General features: G+C 39.5%; 1 protein-coding gene across 7 annotated transcripts in view; it reads left to right on the top strand.

Annotated features, from left to right (window-relative positions):
• Window positions 1-18,561, top strand: part of LOC137997686 (tetratricopeptide repeat protein 28-like) — a 24,938-nt gene extending 6,377 nt beyond the window's left edge. For all 7 annotated transcript variants that reach the window (XM_068843855.1, XM_068843853.1, XM_068843850.1 and 4 more), the window contains 2 exons: window positions 13,711-17,932; window positions 18,424-18,561. In XM_068843855.1, the coding sequence (XP_068699956.1) occupies window positions 13,759-17,932; window positions 18,424-18,443 (4,194 nt within the window). In that variant the 5' untranslated portion in view covers window positions 13,711-13,758 and the 3' untranslated portion in view covers window positions 18,444-18,561. The remainder of the gene's footprint in view (window positions 1-13,710; window positions 17,933-18,423) is intronic.
• The last annotated feature ends 1,439 nt before the right edge of the window (window positions 18,562-20,000 follow it).

Below are 20,000 nucleotides of genomic sequence, written 5' to 3'. Positions count from 1 at the left end.
GGACGGCGACTTTTTCGGTATGGGGCCTTGCGAGCGAGTGAAAACGACTCCAAAATGTCGCTTGTTTCAATCGCTCTTTTTGAAATAACGAACGAGTAACTTGAAAATCAAAACATGGCACAGCTAGAGTAATTCATTCACCATTTAGCACTGTTAACGGTACAATATACCAAAACTGGAATTTTGACCAAATTTTAAAACTTGACCTTTCAGATTGATTACAGACCCTTGCAAAATAAATCTGGAATATTCTGGTTATTTCCAGAATTTTGCTTAGAATATGACAAAAACAATTTCTAGAAATTCCTAGAATTTACCAGTTTCCTTTTCTGGAAAATTCTAGAAAATTCTAGAATGTTAATGAAACATGCTAATTAGGGAAGAAATTGCCAGCTTTATTCCAGAAATCATAATCTGGGATCAAATCAGGTTTTTCCAGCTTTTTCCAGCTTGTTACAAATGCTGCTTTCTAGAGTTTTCTAGACATTCCTGCATGCTATTAAATGAAAGCATGTGAAGATCATGTATTAATTTCCAGCTTTTTTCAAGGTCATTTCAGTTTTTCATGATTTTCCTGTGCCTTTTCCCACCAGTTAATTTTATTCCTTGATGGTTTCAGCTTTTGGTTCCTTTAAGGCAATTCAGCCATTGGTAACTTTTTAAATTTATAACGAGTAACTTTACTAAGCTTCTTACTGTAAGCAGTCAAATGCACAACAAAAACAGGCATCATTTTCTTGTCTGTATAAAGAACTACCAAAGATCATTGAATACTTTGTTTAACTATAAAGTTATTGGTCATTAGTGGTTTAGTGGTAATCAGGCAGTCATGTTTTGTACCTTCCCTTGTAGAACCAGACACTGTGTAATCTATGTAAATCCTTTGTAACGACCTTATGTAAATGGTATTTTATGATATACATAAATTGGATACAGAAGCCTTATTCAAAGGCTATGTTATATACGTATGCCTCATGTATATATTTTGAAAGGAAATGCTATGTTTTAGCTAGTCAAATGGAACCTTTACATAGCATATGTAAAGGCTATGTTATGGGGTTTTTGTGTCCAAAAATAAAAATAGTTTCAACATAGTTTCTACATAGATTCGAAACAGAAAATACACAACACATACATAATTATCCTGCTCCTATAAAATAATATTCCAGCAAATCAGAAATGTGCTGGAAACTACAAAAAATCCATTGTAGTCAAGCTATTAACAGTTATTACCATAGCTCACAGACAAAAACAATTAGACGACAGATTTTAAAGCAGTTATATATTTTTATTGCGTGAACCTAAGCATTTAATTCATGCCAAAATCTTTGAATTGGGTTCTTGTTTTAAAAAGTAAAAAAAAAAGTAAAGTGGTGCATTTATATAGCACCCTTATCACTAACGTCTCAAGGGCGCTTTACAATGATCAGTTTACCCCCAGTGGACTGGAAGCATATACAGGCGCAAATTGCAGCCGCTTCTAAGCAGTCCATGCATGCTGGTACTCATTTTACCGACCTTGGAAGGATGGAAAGCTGAGTGAACTTTAGCGGGAAAGAAGGTCGCCAAATATTCCAGTCTCGGCAGAACCGGGAATGGAACCCGGGACCTTAGGGTTGGAAGGCAGAGATCTTACCACTGCGCCAACCCCTCTTTTAAATTTAACTAGACCCTCCGTGAGGGTACACTGGGTTACCTGTGGTACGTGCACCGTTCCAGACAATTTTTTTCAAGTTGGGGGGTCATTAAGACCATTTAAGGGGTCACCCAGAAGTCATACCAGCAGAGGCCCTTTGGCTCACAGGTCCTCACACGTTCGCACGACGAACAGATCCTTTTCTGAGGTTAAAAACCTGGCTACCAGCCTATTAATTAATTATTTGTCGGAAAGAAGAAATTCCTGTCCTCTTTGGAAATTTTAGACACGCCTTGCTTACATGTGGTAGTGAAGTAACACAGCAATTTATTACTGGGTTGCCTATGGCAATCCAGTCGGAAAATGGGTAGATTTCCGTTTTTTTTTTAGTATTTTTTTCCGTGTCGGTAAAAGTCTTGCCTGTCACTCCCCTGCTAAGTGGTGTCTTTGTGCATAGAGTCTTCTTTGCGTATTTTGTTAGGTTTGAGGGGGCTGGGGTAATGCATAGCTTGCTCTGCACAATTAACCTGTAATGGCGTCGGAAGTCATTGTAACGCGAATGGCGTTTTAGTACATCTTTAAAGAAAATATACCCATATGGAGCTCAAGAATGGAACGTCAAGACAGGCGGTGAAACATAAAGATCTGGAATCTTAAAAGCGACGAGTAATGGACTTCGACAGCGTGAATCTTTCGCCCGTCTAGCCGAAATCAAAATGAGCTGTACTTTTAATATTTCGCCAAGGTGGTGTTACGTACAACACTGAAACCAAATGGAAATTTCTCTGGTAACTTACGGGTGCAACAACTTCAGAGAAGGAATCGAACACCACAAGTAGATCTGTGATCTCTGTTGTGTCTCACAGTGTTTACTGAAGTCGCATCTATTTAAAGTTTGCCTGTTTGTCTGGCAAGTAACATTTATTTTGTACTCAACTCTGCAAAGGTTAAAAAAAATTGGAAATGTGACAGTGAAAAATTATTTGAATGAAAGCTTGTTGTCTCTTTTGTGCTTTATTATGTACGGTCAAGGTTCTTTCGAAAAGGGTTTGATGTGAACTGTCAGAAATTTATTTAATTGCATATGCTTTGTGATTGTGTGTTTCGCTTGCACGCACGCAAGTGAAATAGGAAGGGTTTCTTGCCTCTTATAGCAAATATGTTGCTTGTTTCGATAAATGTTTCGCTGGAAAATATTTCTGTGAAATTTCCAGCTTTTGTAAATTTATCATGTTGTGTATAAATTTTCGAGCTTAGCAAATTTGCATACATGTGTTGAAATGTGATTCAGGTCTGTTGGAAGCGTGCTTGAGTTTCAACAAAATGAGCCCCAAAATCAGTGAAAAATTGTGACGCAGATGAATAATAAAGTAGCTGCCATTTCCAAAATGATGGAATTACCTGGTGATAAATAACGTCGAACGCGTCTTGGAGAGTAAATTTTGACTTTGCATAAACAAGAGTTGTGCGATTGTGATCTTTGTTTTGACTTCGCTCATTTCATTGTCAAACTTTAAAACACTTGACAGAAAAAGAAACTTACAAAAACCCGGTATCTTGTCATCATTTGACACATATGCTTCACTGTTTGGCGAGTAAACATGCCGCGGTAACTTAATCACGGCGCCCGCTGAATTCCGGCCATGTCACTTTCGATTTGCCGATTTATTTGAACGTAGCAAAAATCTCCCAAAATGTTTGTCGCTGATCGTAACTTTTTATATTCTATATTCACGGTTCAAAATTAATGTTGTTTTCATGTCGTAAATATGTTATTCTCGATCGACCGTCCTGGAGACTTCCTTCTGCTCTTTCTAAAAACTGTGTATCAATAGTTATTTACTTTTGCATCAATATTTGTTTTTGCATAAAGCAAGCTAACAAGATCTGTACCTTGCTGAGTTCGCATTTGTTAGCGTTAATAGTATTTTCGGTCCGATGCTTCTGTTTTATGAGGGGTATATTGTTTTTGTCTCCCATCCAAACACTAACCCCGCCGAACAGGGATTGACTTCAGTGAACTTCGGCATTACAAAGCTGTCAGATGCTCAGCGGGCACGCTTAAACTTGTGGTGAAAAGAAGTTTATCAACATGTCAGCCCAGAAGCTGAATGTTTCTCACTTCCCATTTATTTTCTTCAATCTTTCTGGGTTCAGTACTTTGCTAGTAACCACATGTCTTCTCAGACTATTTACCCAAGACTTCTACCATGGCACTACAATGATAGACAATACCAAAACAATATCGTGCACTGTTAGAGCTACATATTACGCAAGGACAGATCTGTTTCGTCGTACGAACGTGTGAGGACCTGTGAGCCAAAGGGCCTCTTCTGGTATGACTTGAAAAAAATTGTTTGGAACGGTGCACGTACCACAGGCAACCCAGTGTACCCTCACGGAGGGTCTAGTTCCATATAAAATGTCAACTGAGCTGTGTGTTGTCTTCCAGGAGATTCAAGTTGTCCTTGCGTAATATTTAGCTCTAACAGTGCACGATATTGATTTGGTATTGTCTATCATTGTAGTGTCATGATAGAAGTCTTGGGTAAATAGCCTGAGAAGACATGTGGTTACTAGCAAAGTACTGAACCCAGAAAGATTGAAGAAAATAAATGGGAAGTGAGAAACATTGGCTTCTGGGCTGACATGTTGATAATTTTCAAGCTCCCTCACATCTTCTTTCACCTCAAGTTTAAGCGTGCCCTCTGAGCATCTGACAGCTTTGTAATACTAAAGTTTACTAGAGTTAACCCTGTCCGGCGGGGTTAGGAACTGGATGGGTGACCTCAAACATATACCCCTTCGTAAAACAGGAGCATTGGACCGAAAATACTATTAACGCTAACCAATGCGAACTCAGCAAGGTACAGATTTTGTTAGCTTGCTTTATGCAAAAACAAATATTGATGCAAAAGTAAATTGAGACACAGTTTTTAGAAAGAGCAGAAGGAAGTTTCCTGGACCGTCGTTCGAGAATAACATATTTACGACATGAAAACAACATTAACTTTGAACCGTGAATATAGAATATAAAAAGATCAGCGACAAACATTTTGGGGAGATTTTTGCTACGTTCAATTTTGTTATTGTACTTTTGGTTGCACAAATTAATCGCAAAATCGAAAGTGACATGGCCGGAATTCAGCGGGCGCCGTGATTAATTTTGTGTCAAATGATGGCAAGGTACCGGGTTTTCGTAAGTTTCTTTTTCTGTCAAGTGTTATAGAGTTTGACAATAAATGAGCAAAGCCAAAAACAAAGATCACAATCGCCCAAACTCTTGAGGTTGACCCCGGGGTTGACCATTGTTTCTGCTGAGTCAAAAATTTACTCTCCAAGACAAGGTTATGTATCACCAAGTAATTCCATCATTTTGGAAATAGCAGCTACTTTATTGTTCATCGGCGTCACAATTTAGTTATGTCCAATATACACAAACGGATACGATTCGTCAATTCCAATAGTCCATTGGTACCAATGGTAGGATTGGTACCAATAGAAAAGAATGTCATTCCAATGGTTCTGTTGGTGAATATGCATTTCATTAAGGGGACTTTCACTATTTTCCCAATTATGATGGTCCATTGGTACCAATCGTACCAATAGAAAATGATGTCATTCCAATGGTTCTACTAGATAAATTATTTTCTCATGTGGTCTGGCTAGGTACAAGGCAATTCTGATGGTCCATTGGTACCAATAGAAAATGATGTCATTCTAATGGTTTTACTGGTGAAATTATTTTCTCATGTGATCTAGCTGGGTACAGGGTAATTCCAATGGTCCATTGGTACAAATGGTACGATTGATACTAATAGAAAATTATGTCATACCAATGGTTCTATTGGTGAAAAAAAAGTTCGCTTTCACACCAAGTAAAGGCACGCAATAATTATAATGATTATTCCTCGTTCTACAAGCCAACCACAAAAAACAAGTTCGCTTTTACACCAAGTAAAAGCACGCAATAATAATAATAATTATTATAACGAGATGCTTCCGTGAAGCATACACTGGGTTGCCTGTGGTGCGTGTTACAGAAAATCAGAAGGCACTGAAGAATAACAAATAAAGGAGAAGCGAGAAACATTGTCTTCTGGGCTGACATGTTGATAATTTTCAAGTTCCCTCACAACTTCTTTTCACCACAAGTTTAAGCGTGCCCTCTGAACATCTGACAGCTTTGTAATACCAAAGTTCACTGAAGTTAATCCCTGTTGGGCAGGGTTAGTGTTTGGATGGGAGACCAAAACAATATACCCCTCATCAAACGGAAACATCGGACCGAAAATACTGTTAACGCTAACAAATGCGAACTCAGCAAGGTACAGATTTTGTTAGCTTGCTTTATGCAAAACAAGAACATCATTCTAAATGCTTATTTACGCAAAAAGTAGGTTCTGGAGGTAATTTTGAGAGAGGAAATCAAGGTTACGCGGCAGACGGCAAATACAAACTCACGATTTATAAATTAACTTAACACACCAGAAAGACGCTAACCTCATTTTGACAAGATAATGCTTTACTATTGCCATAAAAACTATCCAGTTACGTTCGCATATCATAAAACATGATGAATTCATAAAGGCCACCTTTTCCAGCGAACAACTTTTGAAACAAACAACATATTTGCTATTAGATGCAAAAACCCCTTCCTATTTCATTACGTGCGTGAAGAGAAGAAACTCAATCGTTTCAAATATGCGCAATATTGCAACAAACTAAATTTCAGGATCAAACCGTTTACATGAAGAACCTTTTCCTTGAATAATGAGGCACAAAATAGATGACAAGCTTTCTTTCAAATAATCCTTGGCTGTCACATTTCCAATTATTTTTTTTTTACCTGAAGATTGTGCAGAGTTGATCACAGATCCATGTAAGGTGTTCGATTCGTTCTCTGTCTTTGTTGAACCCATAAGTTACCAGAGAATTTTCCATTTGATTTCAGTGTTCTACATAACAGCACAGTTGGTAAATATTATTTTAAGAAATACAGCTCACTTTGATTTCGACTCGATGGGCGATAGATTGTTGTCGAGGTCCATTAGATGTATCAAATTCAAGCTATTTCCAGCTTTTGAAAGAACCCAAAACTTGCAAAAACTGGAAAACAATTTCTGGAATAAAAGCTGGAATTTGACTCTGAAAATGTGAATTCTACATGCATGTAAATCGTTCCTCATTTTGAAGACAACAAGGCATCAAATCAAATGTTATTCGCTTCAAGTTAACGCTTACCTTTTTACTTGAGTTGTTGTAAGCATTTCCTTGCCTGGATCAGTATTTAAAGAGTAAAACTAACAAAAAAACCGTCACCACAAAAGAGTGATCGTAGATGAAACGTTTGAATACAACCGCGCAAAACCTGTAAGAGCTGGACTGGTTACTGCTGACTGCTGACCAAAACGAAAAGGACTCACTAGTTCCCAGTCCGGTCTCTCACGTGTTATCCAAGATGGCGGAGGATGACAATCTTTCTACGGAGCAAGATTCGAAAGATACTGGAGTTTATTGAAAGGATTAAGTGCTGACTTGGAGTGTGTAATTTTCGAGAGTAATGCATCATGTTCCTTTTGGAATAAGGCCGATTATGAGACTCAGAGAGCATCAAACAAGGTAATCCGTTGATTGGTGTTTCTCACAATCTATTGAATACATCGGAATAAATTTTTTCATTTCTCCGTGTACAGAGTGCTTTTATGTTCAAAGTTTGGAGCCTTTAAAGGACATTCCGTAAGCTAAGTAAATGTATTAACTCGAAAGATATCACATTCACATTCATAAGCTATTTCAGAGATCTATGTGACCTTTAAATAGTATTGCAATAGTAATGGCATACCTTTACACCGACTGAACTATGTAATGTAGCAAGTTACATAGCTATTACATAGCAATTAAGGAGCAGTAAATAGCCTTTATATAGCTCAACATAGTTATATGATCAACTTTACATAGCGTTTACATAATGTCTGGTTCTACAAGGGAATTTTCTTACTTAAATTTTATACATAATAAGAAACTGCATGCTAAACATTTCTTTAAGTTTTTATCTGAAAAGAGTTGAATTTATAGAATAGAAACTGTAATAAACTAAAAATTTGTTTCATTTGAGAAATGTGAAAATTGTTAACAAGCTGTAGACTATTGCTAGTTTATTTCCAGTTTCCTGCAAGAAGTGAAGACTGGAAGAAACTGTCATTTCCTGGCAGCACCTGATAAATGTATCAAATTCAAGCTATTTCCAGCTTTTGAAAGAACCCAAAACTTGCAAAAACTGGAAAACAATTTCTGGAATAAAAGCTGGAATTTGACTCTGGAATAAAGCTGTCACATTTTAGAAATTTCTAGAAATTTCCAGAACTTAACAGAAAGCTTGAAATTCATTTTGCAAGGGGTCAGTGCCAAATTTGTGCGAAATTTGACCGTCAAAAAGCATCTTGGTACATGGCTTTCTCAAACGAGACTATAATCACCGGAATAAGCAATGTTTCCGCTGCAATTAAATTCAATAAATTTTTTTTGGGTAAATGAAACGGAGGTTTTTTGAGGCTCAATTTCAACATGCTGTTTGTCAACAAAAGTCGACCTTTGACCACCAAAGCAGAGGCAAGGTATACTGAAATCACACACGCTAATCTCGATTTATTCACTAAACAATTCGAGACTCTAGGTTTACTGACACAATACAACGTGAATTGACTGGAACTACTGTAGGTCAAGGGGAACATGTCATTGAAATGTAACTGTCTTGGTTTAAGAGTGACATATCCGATAATTAAAATAACTGACCTAAAAATTTGCATACTAGCAAGATTCATTCCATTCCATATTTTTGCGCAAACAAGTTTCCTTAATTCACTTTGTGAACATACCTGCAAAACAAACAAAGAAAGGTATCCCCCTTTATGTAAGCATACGCTTCTTGGATTTTCCTCGAAGCCCTCAACCAACCATTGAACCAGTCCAACGCTTCATGACTTTCGTGAGTTGTGCCGTAATTGTGTCGTCAGAGCTGTCACGCAAGAGATAAGGACAAGCACACAGACCATTATGACTGCATGCGGTTCTATTCTGAGTTTGTTGGGGGAATTTGTGGCCCAAGTTCTGACAATCCAGCAAATGGTCAATGCGTAATAATAGCAAAATGTGATAAGGACATTAAGGCACACATGAGAAGTTATAAAGTGTTGGATTCTTCTCTGGATACAGAGGCTGGGCTTTTGCTCACACGTGCGGGTGAGCTTTAAATTAAATCACTTAAATTAAGATATTGAGCAGAAAATCTCTTTGCGAAATCTACCTATTACAGACTTAATGTCAAAACCCGGCAATAAGAAATGGACCCTAAAAACACTGCTGCCACAGTGCTGCCGCAGTCCTGTTGTTGGATATACCTCGTTCATTAATCCATGAGCACTGCGGCACTGGGCACAAGCCACTCTACTCAGCTCAATTTAACCATAAGTCGACTAAGGCACTGCAGCACCAGCCATTCTACTGAATTCACTCTATCTGACGCAAACTGCGCAAAAACCACTTTCGTTCAGTTCGGCACTGCGGCTAGCGTCGTGAACGTAAATGCTCCTTTGTGGACGGGTATTCAGCAATCGCTCCAATTGCGAAAATCGAGTAAGCAAGATATGTAAGACCATGTAATCATGTATCGTTGTACGAGACTGCGAGCACTCACTCTTCCAGTTGTCCCTGAAGCGAGTACATTGATCAGTGCAGCCAGATTGTATCACTGCCCGTGAAACTAACGGTTATTATTTTCTTATTAATTGCTTTTAAAAGGTGTTTTTGATATAGATGATTTGGGTACGACGATATGCCCACGGCATTATGATCGATTTGGAGTCCGATGGAGATGTAATAAGAAAAATTGCGCCTGCCCACATGAATGGGCATCACACATAGCAGTGAAAGGGGAGCGCGGATTAACCTTTGCTCAGTTTTAAAAACTTGACTTGCGCTTGACTTGCTGTTCTAGTGAAATTTCAACTATTTATAACCGAAGTTGTAGCACAGTGGCGAAGTTACCATGAAAACAAGATAGCCACTGAAAAACACGCTATATTTTATCTTTAAACGCGAATATCTCAAAAATGAACTCGGTGACTCCCATTTTTTTATTGCTGGAGAGTAATTGGCACGCTAAGACAAAACTCATTGCAAAGTTTAAAAAAATTCTTTGCAGCAGATTCATAGCCACCTTCACAATTGGGAATTTTAATGTGGTTCTGAATCTGCTCCAGACTTTTTTTTAACTTCGCAAAGAGTTTCATCTTAGCCTGCTAATCGCTTTTCAGCAATAAAAAATGGGGGACTCATTTAGTTCCTTTTTGAGATACTAAGTGCTTTAACACAAAATATAGGGCGTTTTTAGATGGTTCTTCTGTTGTCATGGTAATTTATTACGTCACAGTAACATGTGCATCTTGTTTAACGATTATCAGCAGCGTTTCATGTGGTACCATAACATTGCCGTTAAGTGAAACAGCGTTATAGAGTTAGTCCGTCTAATGAGACATTCCCTCAAAAATGGTTGAAGCTGGTTTGAGCCACCTTGACACGCACGCACTAGTTTCTGGATAGTTTATACATCAGTGTTTTCGACACATACAACGGAATTAGCATGCTTGTGGTCAATATAATTCTCTAAAACCTGCAGACCACCACACCGTGTATGTCTTGTAGGTTGGAAAGGATTTCTTGTTCGTTAAAGTTCAGAGAGAGAGCGAAATTTATTCATAATCTAGGTGCAAGTTTCATTCAGAAAATGTGATTAAAATATTTTTTCAAGAAAAACAAAAAAATTGCGCAAGGTGGCTGTACGGCTGTGAGGGTGCATATATTTCTTATTTTACTTATTATTTTTATTACTATGATATTTATGTAATAATATTATATAAATTATACATAATACTAGTATAATGATAATACTATATAACGCCCGCTCTCATTGGTTTAAACAGTGTGCTTTATGACAGTGCAAAGCACGGAACAAACGAAAGCTCACGCCATCATCCTCAGAAATGGCAGATAAATTTCCGAATTTTTCCTTGGGTATTATTGAACAGTTTGTTTTCCAGTTGTCATATCGGAAACATGCAGGTTTTCATGGGCAACAATTCGGCCGGTTTTCACTGAACATAATTATTTAGATCCTCTTTTTTGCTGTTTTTTACGGACTGAAACATAGAGGCACTTGTTTTTCCTGAATAAGTCCGACCGGGTGACTGAATCAGTTGGAAGGCTCTCTGGGTATAAATCGGCGTCTCAGTTACCGTGACTAACTGTACGAAATCAGTCAACTGATTCACTTTAGTAGGGAACGAGAGCAACAAGGTGAAAAAGAAATTTCTGTTAATAAGGTTTATAGAACAATGCTCTCAGCAAATAGGACAAGCCGGCAATGGACACCTTTTCATTTCTCTGCTCTCGAGTTAGAAGATCCAACTGAATCAGCCGGTTACCATTAATTTACAACTGAATCAGTTATTGACATGAATAGCGCCGGATAATAGCGGAAGACCATCCCTACGATTTTCCTCGCACTCGCAGTAACTTTTGCTGTTCTCCGGGTCAACTGAATAAGTCGGGTTGTGTGACTGAATCAGTTGGAAGGCTCTCTGGGCAATCAAGCTTTTCGCGTACGAAATCAGTCAACTAAACAAGTCCACGAGACTTGACGCAGTTATCAGTGAGACAACTTTTTAGTATATGGACCTATATGCAAAGAGATATAAATGCATCACTGTTCATATGCTTCTGGAACTAAGGCGGCCAACATCAGTGAATAAGCAAAGGAAAACTATACGTCACGCCAATTTAAACGACACCAACACCAGCGCAAATGTTACGGGCACGTGTCTACAATGTAATTCAATTCACAATCACAATAATTGAATTTACCAGAGAATGATTCAAAGCTGTTTTTTCTCCTTGTTCTTTTATTTTTCCTTTCTAGTTCCCCGCTGAAGCTAGGCTTCCAAGGCAAATAATTATTTACAGAATGTAAAAAAAATTTGACTTCGACTTGGCAACAGCTATGGATTGAATTGTCGATATATGATCTCTAATTAGATTTATTTAAGTGCTAAGACGCGGCAAGAAAAGCAGTCGATGTTTCTTATTACAAAGGTTCTAAGGAGCGTGCAATTCATCGCAAGAGCTCGTACATTAAGGGCTTAATAAGTGTTTGTTTGATTGGGATCAAATCCAGATCTGCCTGCAAATGCCAACATTCATCCACAACGGGCGAAGTAAGTACATGTAATTGCTGTTTTTTCTTTAATTATCAGTGCGCGTGTGTAAAAATTATAAGTAATGCAGCTTTCTCAAAAAATAGCATGCCTTGACTGCGATTTGGCTGGTAAGGAACAAGTCCGTATTGCAAGTCATTTTTGCTCCCATAAATTAAACAGTGATTATATGAAAATTGTCTGCCTGAAGGTCACAAATAGTTTCAATATTGACGGTGAGTCAAAGATTGCTTTATGTTCATAAAGAAATTAAAGAATAAATGATGTGTAAAAAAGTTGGCACGAACACAGGGCTCTCCCTAGTTTTCAGCACAACTGGTTGGGGCCTTTTCAAACCGGTAAAGCATTTGGTTAATGTTGGACGTTCTGCAACGGATAAGCGACTTCTGAGCGTTTGCAGGCGGTAATAAGTGCTCTTACAAGAGGTAGATTTTACCGGTTACCACCTAATAAGGAGAACCCTGGAACGTGGTTGCTTTTCATTGGCTCGGACAAACCTGCTTCAGTTGTGGTTTGATTTAAGCCAGACATCTTGTCATCACAAGAATTACGATTGGCGGAGAGGGTATGAAACAGTCAACTGCTTCAGTACTGATAAGCCACCACTTGATATTTGATTCCTACTGGTTAAAACTGTACTGAATCAAACATTCCAGTTTGTAATTTTACATTCCAGTTTGGATTTAGCCGGTGTTAAGGGTTAATCCGTGCTCCCCTTTCACTGCCATGTGTGATGCCCATTCATGTGGGCAGGCACAATTTTTGTTATTACCTCTCCAAATCGGATCAAGATGCAGTGGGCAAATCGCTGTACCCAAATCTTAAACCTGATTCGATAGGCAATGGGAAGCCAATGAAGTTCGTAGAGAGCTAGTATAGTAAATGGTTAGAACCCAAATGAAAACGAACAGCATACTTAAGACTCCATTGGTAGTATGGTGTCCAAGTGGCTACCCACATGTACGCATTGCGTACCTACTTTTTTAAACAACGCCGAGAAATACGAAAACACAATAGTTTCAATGTCCTGACTACAGGATGCTAAACTGGCACAGCAAGATTAATTGAGCAGTGAGAGGGAATAACTGTCTTAAGCCAATTTTCGAAATGCCTTTCTTCATCAGGGTTTCCCAATGAATGATTTTGGCATATGGAGAAAAAGAGGGAAAGGCATAATTTGAATAACCGGATTATGCATCTCTAGTATAAAAACGGCCAATTCTGTCCTGACGAGCAGCCTTTCTCAATGGAAACGTGTGAGCAGTTCAATTAGCTCATTCAAAGTCCCTGGATCAAAATACATGGAATAACCAGGTATCCAGACAAAAAAAATTGTGACGAAAAAAAAAGCAATTCCGACATTGGGTAGATTTAGACATGAAATAAAAATTATGAGTTTGATGTCAATTTCAGAAAATTGAATAATACACTCTTAGTGGCATCCCCTCCTGTTAGGAGCTTTTAATTAGCTTTAGATAAGAAAGATGAAATGGGATGCCATCGCTTTTCTATAGGCTGTTTTTCCCTCATTTACATAATAGAATTTTTATTTTTAATGTTCGGTGATTATTATTGTATAAAACGCTCTTAGTCTGTTAAATGCCCAAGTATTTATTCTGTAACAACTGTCTCCATTAGCCGAAATCATTCCTTGGGAAACCCTGATGAAGAAAGGCATATTTCTTTCGAAATACTAGCTTAAGATAGTAATTCCTTCACTGTTCAATTAATCTTGCTGTGCCGGTTTAGCATCCTGTACTCAGAGCATTGAACCTATTGTCTTCTCGTTCATTTATCTTCTAGGTGCACCCCAGATTTCTGAGAAAAACTTCCTGGTTTTGATTATCAGCAATGGTGGATAAAAAGTTGGACCTTTTGGAGCGTCATATGCAAGAGCTTAGCGTTGCAAGAAAGGAGGGAGACAGACAAGGCAAGGGTTTGGCTTATTTCAATCTTGGTAGATACTATCAGGGCACAGCTGACTTTAATCAGGCCATATCAAATTACACAGAAGCATTAGCCATTTTTAAGGAAGTGGGTCTCAGGGCCGGAGAAGGAAAAGCTTATTGCAATCTCAGCAACGCTTATCAAAGTCTTGGTGATTTCAAGCAAGCCATAGAGTACCACCATCAACATCTTAGTATTGCAAAAGAGGTAGGGGACAGGGCCGGAGAAGGAAGAGCTTATGGCAATCTCGGCAACGCTTATCAAAGTCTTGGTAATTTCAAGCAAGCCATAGAGTACCACCATAAAGATCTTAGTATTGCAAAAGAGGTAGGGGACAGGGCCGGAGAAGGAAGAGCCTATGGCAATCTCGGCAATGCTTATTACAGTCTTGGTAATTTCAAGCAAGCCATAGAGTACCACCATCAACATCTTAGTATTGCAAAAGAGGTAGGGGACAGGGCCGGAGAAGGAGCAGCCTATGGCAATCTCGGCAACGCTTATCAAAGTCTTGGTAATTTCAAGCAAGCCATAGAGTACCACCATCAACATCTTAGTATTGCAAAAGAGGTAGGGGACAGGGCCGGAGAAGGAAGAGCTTATGGCAATCTCGGCAACGCTTATCAAAGTCTTGGTAATTTCAAGCAAGCCATAGAGTACCACCATAAAGATCTTAGTATTGCAAAAGAGGTAGGGGACAGGGCCGGAGAAGGAGCAACCTATGGCAATCTCGGCAATGCTTATTACAGTCTTGGTAATTACAAGCAAGCCATAGACTACTACCATCAAGGTCTTAAAATTGCAAAAGAGGTAGGAGACAGGGCCGGAGAAGGAAGAGCTTATTGCAATCTCAGCAACGCTTATCAAAGTCTTGGTAATTTCAAGCAAGCCATAGAGTACCACCATCAACATCTTAGTATTGCAAAAGAGGTAGGGGACAGGGCCGGAGAAGGAAGAGCTTATGGCAATCTCGGCAATGCTTATGACAGTCTTGGTAATTTCAAGCAAGCCATAGAGTACCACCATCAAGATCTTAGTATTGCAAAAGAGGTAGGGGACAGGGCCGGAGAAGGAGGAGCTTATTGCAATCTCGGCAACGCTTATCAAAGTCTTGGTGATTTCAAGCAAGCCATAGAGTACCACCATCAACATCTTAGTATTGCAAAAGAGGTAGGAGAGAGGGCCGGAGAAGGAAGAGCTTATGGCAATCTCGGCAACGCTTATGACAGTCTTGGTAATTTCAAGCAAGCCATAGAGTACCACCATAAAGATCTTAGTATTGCAAAAGAGGTAGGGGACAGGGCCGGAGAAGGAGCAGCCTATGGCAATCTCGGCAATGCTTATTACAGTCTTGGTAATTTCAAGCAAGCCATAGAGTACCACCATCAACATCTTAGTATTGCAAAAGAGGTAGGGGACAGGGCCGGAGAAGGAGCAGCCTATGGCAATCTCGGCAACGCTTATCAAAGTCTTGGTAATTTCAAGCAAGCCATAGAGTACCACCATCAACATCTTAGTATTGCAAAAGAGGTAGGGGACAGGGCCGGAGAAGGAAGAGCTTATGGCAATCTCGGCAACGCTTATCAAAGTCTTGGTAATTTCAAGCAAGCCATAGAGTACCACCATAAAGATCTTAGTATTGCAAAAGAGGTAGGGGACAGGGCCGGAGAAGGAGCAACCTATGGCAATCTCGGCAATGCTTATTACAGTCTTGGTAATTACAAGCAAGCCATAGACTACTACCATCAAGGTCTTAAAATTGCAAAAGAGGTAGGAGACAGGGCCGGAGAAGGAAGAGCTTATTGCAATCTCAGCAACGCTTATCAAAGTCTTGGTAATTTCAAGCAAGCCATAGAGTACCACCATCAAGATCTTAGTATTGCAAAAGAGGTAGGGGACAGGGCCGGAGAAGGAAGAGCTTATTGCAATCTCGGCAACGCTTATAAAAGTCTTGGTAATTTCAAGCAAGCCATAGAGTACCACCATCAAGATCTTAGTATTGCAAAAGAGGTAGGCGACAGGGCCGAAGAAGGAAGAGCTTATGGCAATCTCGGCAACGCTTATGACAGTCTTGGTAATTTCAAGCAAGCCATAGAGTACCACCATCAAGATCTTAGTATTGCAAAAGAGGTAGGGGACAGAGCCGGAGAAGGAAGAGCTTATGGCAATCTCGGCAACGCTTATCGAAGTCTTGGTAATTTCAAGCAAGCCATAGAGTACCACCATCAAGATCTTAGTATTGCAAAAGAGGTAGGGGACAGGGCCGAAGAAGGAAGAGCTTATGGCAATCTTGGCAACGCTTATGAAAGTCTTGGTAATTTCAAGCAAGCCATAGAGTACCACCATCAACATCTTAGTATTGCAAAAGAGGTAGGGGCTAGGGCCAGAGAAGGAGGAGCTTATGGCAATCTCGGCATCGCTTATGACAGTCTTGGTAATTTCAAGCAAGCCATAGAGTACCACCATCAAGATCTCAGTATTGCAAAAGAGGTAGGGGACAGGGCCGGAGAAGGAAGAGCCTATTGCAATCTCGGCATCGCTTATGGAAGTCTTGGTAATCTCAAGCAAGCCATAGAGTACCACCATCAACATCTTAGTATTTGCCAGGAAACTGAGGACCCAATAGGGCTGGCAATCGCATGTTATCATATTGGTCATGTTCATGACTTTTTTGCCTCCTTTAGCAAAGCTCTTAATTACTATCGTCTAAGCGTTTATTATTTTGATGAAGTTAGGCGTCTTCTTCAGTCAGGGGATGCATGGAAAATAAGCTTTCGTGACACAAAGGGGTTTGCATACACCGCTCTGTGGACAGCACTCTTGAAGAATGGAGAGGTTGATGAAGCTTTGTATGCTGCTGAGCAAGGACGAGCACAGGCTTTGGCAGACATTTTAAAGATGCAATACAGCATTGATGAGAAACCTATGATGAAGGTAACTATCTCTTTGGTTATGAAAGATCTGCCTTCACAAACTGTTTTCACAGCACTTGAAGGGAACACGATCAGCTTCTGGTTGCTAAGAGATGATATCAGGATAAATTTTAGACAAAAGAAAATCGAAAATGGAACTGCCAAGTCTCTGGTGAAAAGTACGTTAGAACAGGTCAATGCAGGGGCTGTTTTGCGATGCGAGAATCGTTCTCTTGAAAGACAAGGTAGCGACTTCTCGAGCAGTAGGGATGGTGTTGAAGAAACCTTTCAGTCTTTGAGCTTCTCTGTGCACTCTTTGCAGCCCTTGTATGATGTCTTAATCAGTCCTATAGCAGACTTGATCCAGGGCGATGACTTAGTGTTTGTTCCTGATGGACACTTTTGCCTGGCTCCTTTTTCTGCAATGAGTGACTCTGTCAGGATCCGTGTGATTCCCTCGCTGACTGCTTTAAAATTGATCACTATGGCACCTGACAACTTCCAAAGTAAGAATGAAGCGCTGCTTGTAGGTGATCCGTGCTTGAGCGAAGTCACTTACGGCACTGGTGAACCCATGTATGGACAGCTGCCTTGTGCAAAAAAAGAGGTGGATATAATTGGAGAACTTCTGCAGACCGTGCCTCTTACAGGAAAAAATGCAACCAAAGCTGAGGTGCTGAAAAGAATGAAGTCAGTTGCCTTAATCCACATTGCTGCACATGGGGATGACGGATCTGGAGAAATTGCTTTGGCCCCAAATCCCAAACGCACATCCAAGATCCCCGAAGAGGAAGATTACATGTTATCGTTGGGCGATGTTCAAGCAGTTCGCCTTCAGGCAAAACTGGTTGTGCTTAGTTGCTGTCATAGTGGCCAGGGAGAGGTAAAATCTGAGGGTATTGTGGGAATAGCCAGGGCTTTCCTGTGTGCTGGTGCCCGGTCTGTTCTGGTGTCACTCTGGGCAATCGACGATGAAGCGACCTGGATGTTCATGGAGAGTTTCTACCAACACTTGGCAGATAGAAAAAGGGCAAGTACAGCTCTTCACCATGCCATGAAATCTCTTCAGGGGACAAAGAATTATTCGGCCATAAAATACTGGGCACCATTTGTGCTAATTGGCGATGATGTCACCTTCGAATTTGGGAAGCTCAAACACGTAAAGAATGGTAAGTGCTATTTAAATATAACTTTAATGACTGAATCACTGTACTTTGTACATGTTTTCAATCAGGAATTTGTCGAAAGGAGCAGGTACGTTCTTCACAGAGAAATGGCTTTATAAACGGTTGCCAGAGTGGATATTTTTACTCGAACTGCTTTGGCTAATACCTAAATTAAATATTGTCTGCATTCACCGAGTCAGCTACTTCAGCATCCTGCAGATAGCTAGCTGTTTGAGCCCGTGTTATGATGGAGTGACTGTGAAACTGATCGGTGATTGTCGATTGCTTATGTCAAGTGAACTGAGTTATTGAGGTCTTCAAGTGTACATGTCAAAGTAACAGCGAATAGGAATTGTTGCTATTAACTCTAGCACAAACAGTTAAATGAATGAATTAAGACAATTGTTATATTATTTACTTGTCAATCAGAACGAAATTCATTTTTGCCATTTAACCCACTACTTGTTTCTTTCTTCCTTGTTTTGTTTTTTCAGAAACGATGTCCAAAACGTGAGAAAAACTTACTTGGACTGTGATACGTCGATATGTTATTTTCCTTTCCTCGATTATATGAGTTATTGAAAACAATTCAAACATTGATACCTCAGTAGCAGTCAGACACAAGATATCATGCCTATTATAGTTAAAGTACCATGAGATTTCAGTAGTATTAAGATACTGTCCAAGTCCTTACATTTGTGCCTTGTTTTGTAAGCATCTCTTCCAGGATTAGTTAATCACTTGATAGAAATCAGGGGTTTGTTTCCATAACTGAGGATCTAGCCGTCTTGTTATTTTGGCCCTTGAAAATAACTCCAAGCTTTTGCGGTATGTTTGTCAGGCGACATGTATACTCTTTAAGCTTGCTATATCAACTTTCCATTTACAATATCATTAAGTGACAGTCTCGGAGAATGTGTATTTTCTGTGTTTCTGTAAGGTTGGCCAAAGCTAAATAAGCAAATTAATTGTTTCGGGAGGCAAATGTCTAAATGTTTGGAAATTACAAAAATTTTAATGTAGCGTTCACATTTAAATGAGACGGAAATTCCTGGAACAAAACGTTTTATTCCTAAAGGGTTTGAATCGGGCACAACATTGAGTTAGCCAATTTGTTTATTGTTTATTTTCCCGCAAAACGTGGTTCAAAACCAGACACTTTTCTGACGCTGATGACGACTAGGACAATTTGGGTAAATCTAGCTCTTGGGTGATGGACTCTTGCTAGGGCCTGGAACCAAACAAAGGGAAAGTTCTTTACTTTAAAGTTGTACATGTTGATTTTGTGATATTTTGTCACAGAGGGACTGGACCAATGCAAAACAATTCAATAAAATGGGCGATTTCTTAAAACTTCTAGAAGGTAAAAAGGTGTGTGGGGTAAAAGTTGCCTGATCTCTTAATTAATTGTGTGCATTTGAAACCCCTGGGGAGGTGGGACTTTGCCCATGCATATGCTTGCGGAAATTTTTTGAATTTTAAAAATGGTATGACTACCGAGTCACGTCATTTCATACCACTTCGCACCATTGCAAACGTTGGTCAGTAACTCTTGAGTTGACAAAGGTATTAAAAGGGAAGCATTCCATCCTTTCTCCATGTTAAAACTGAGGGCAAAATGGGCACCCACCTCCTAAACCGAGCACCCCAAATTGAGAGTAAGGTCTAAGGTCTACTTCTCCGCTACCATGGTCACGTCGACCACGGCTGAACATGCAAACAGATTCAATCCGAGCTAAAGTCTTTGTCTAGCTCTCCTCCACTTATGCAAATTTGGAGTATTTTGTACCTGTTATGAACGGTCATCACTTCTTTCCATCCCTCAAACTGACATTTCCCTTTTTATTCAACTTATACGACGTACAGTCTACTTTAGACTTCAAATTTACTTCAACGAAACAAAGATTTTAAAAAAGCTGAGAAGATTCAAAATAGGCGAGGCAAAGAGTTGAACCCGGATCGATGGCTTCACCTTGCAGTTTCCGATATCCTCTAGACCAACGAGACAAGCTCCTGGAAAGTCGAAATTTTTAGAGTATTGACATAATAGTACTTAGCAAAACAATTGAAA

The sequence above is a fragment of the Montipora foliosa genome, chromosome 3, assembly GCF_036669935.1.
Source record: "Montipora foliosa isolate CH-2021 chromosome 3, ASM3666993v2, whole genome shotgun sequence".
In the NCBI taxonomy this organism is placed as follows: domain Eukaryota; kingdom Metazoa; phylum Cnidaria; class Anthozoa; order Scleractinia; family Acroporidae; genus Montipora; species Montipora foliosa.
The sequence above is the reverse complement of the archived record's forward strand: the minus strand, read 5'-3'. Positions and strand labels throughout refer to the sequence as shown.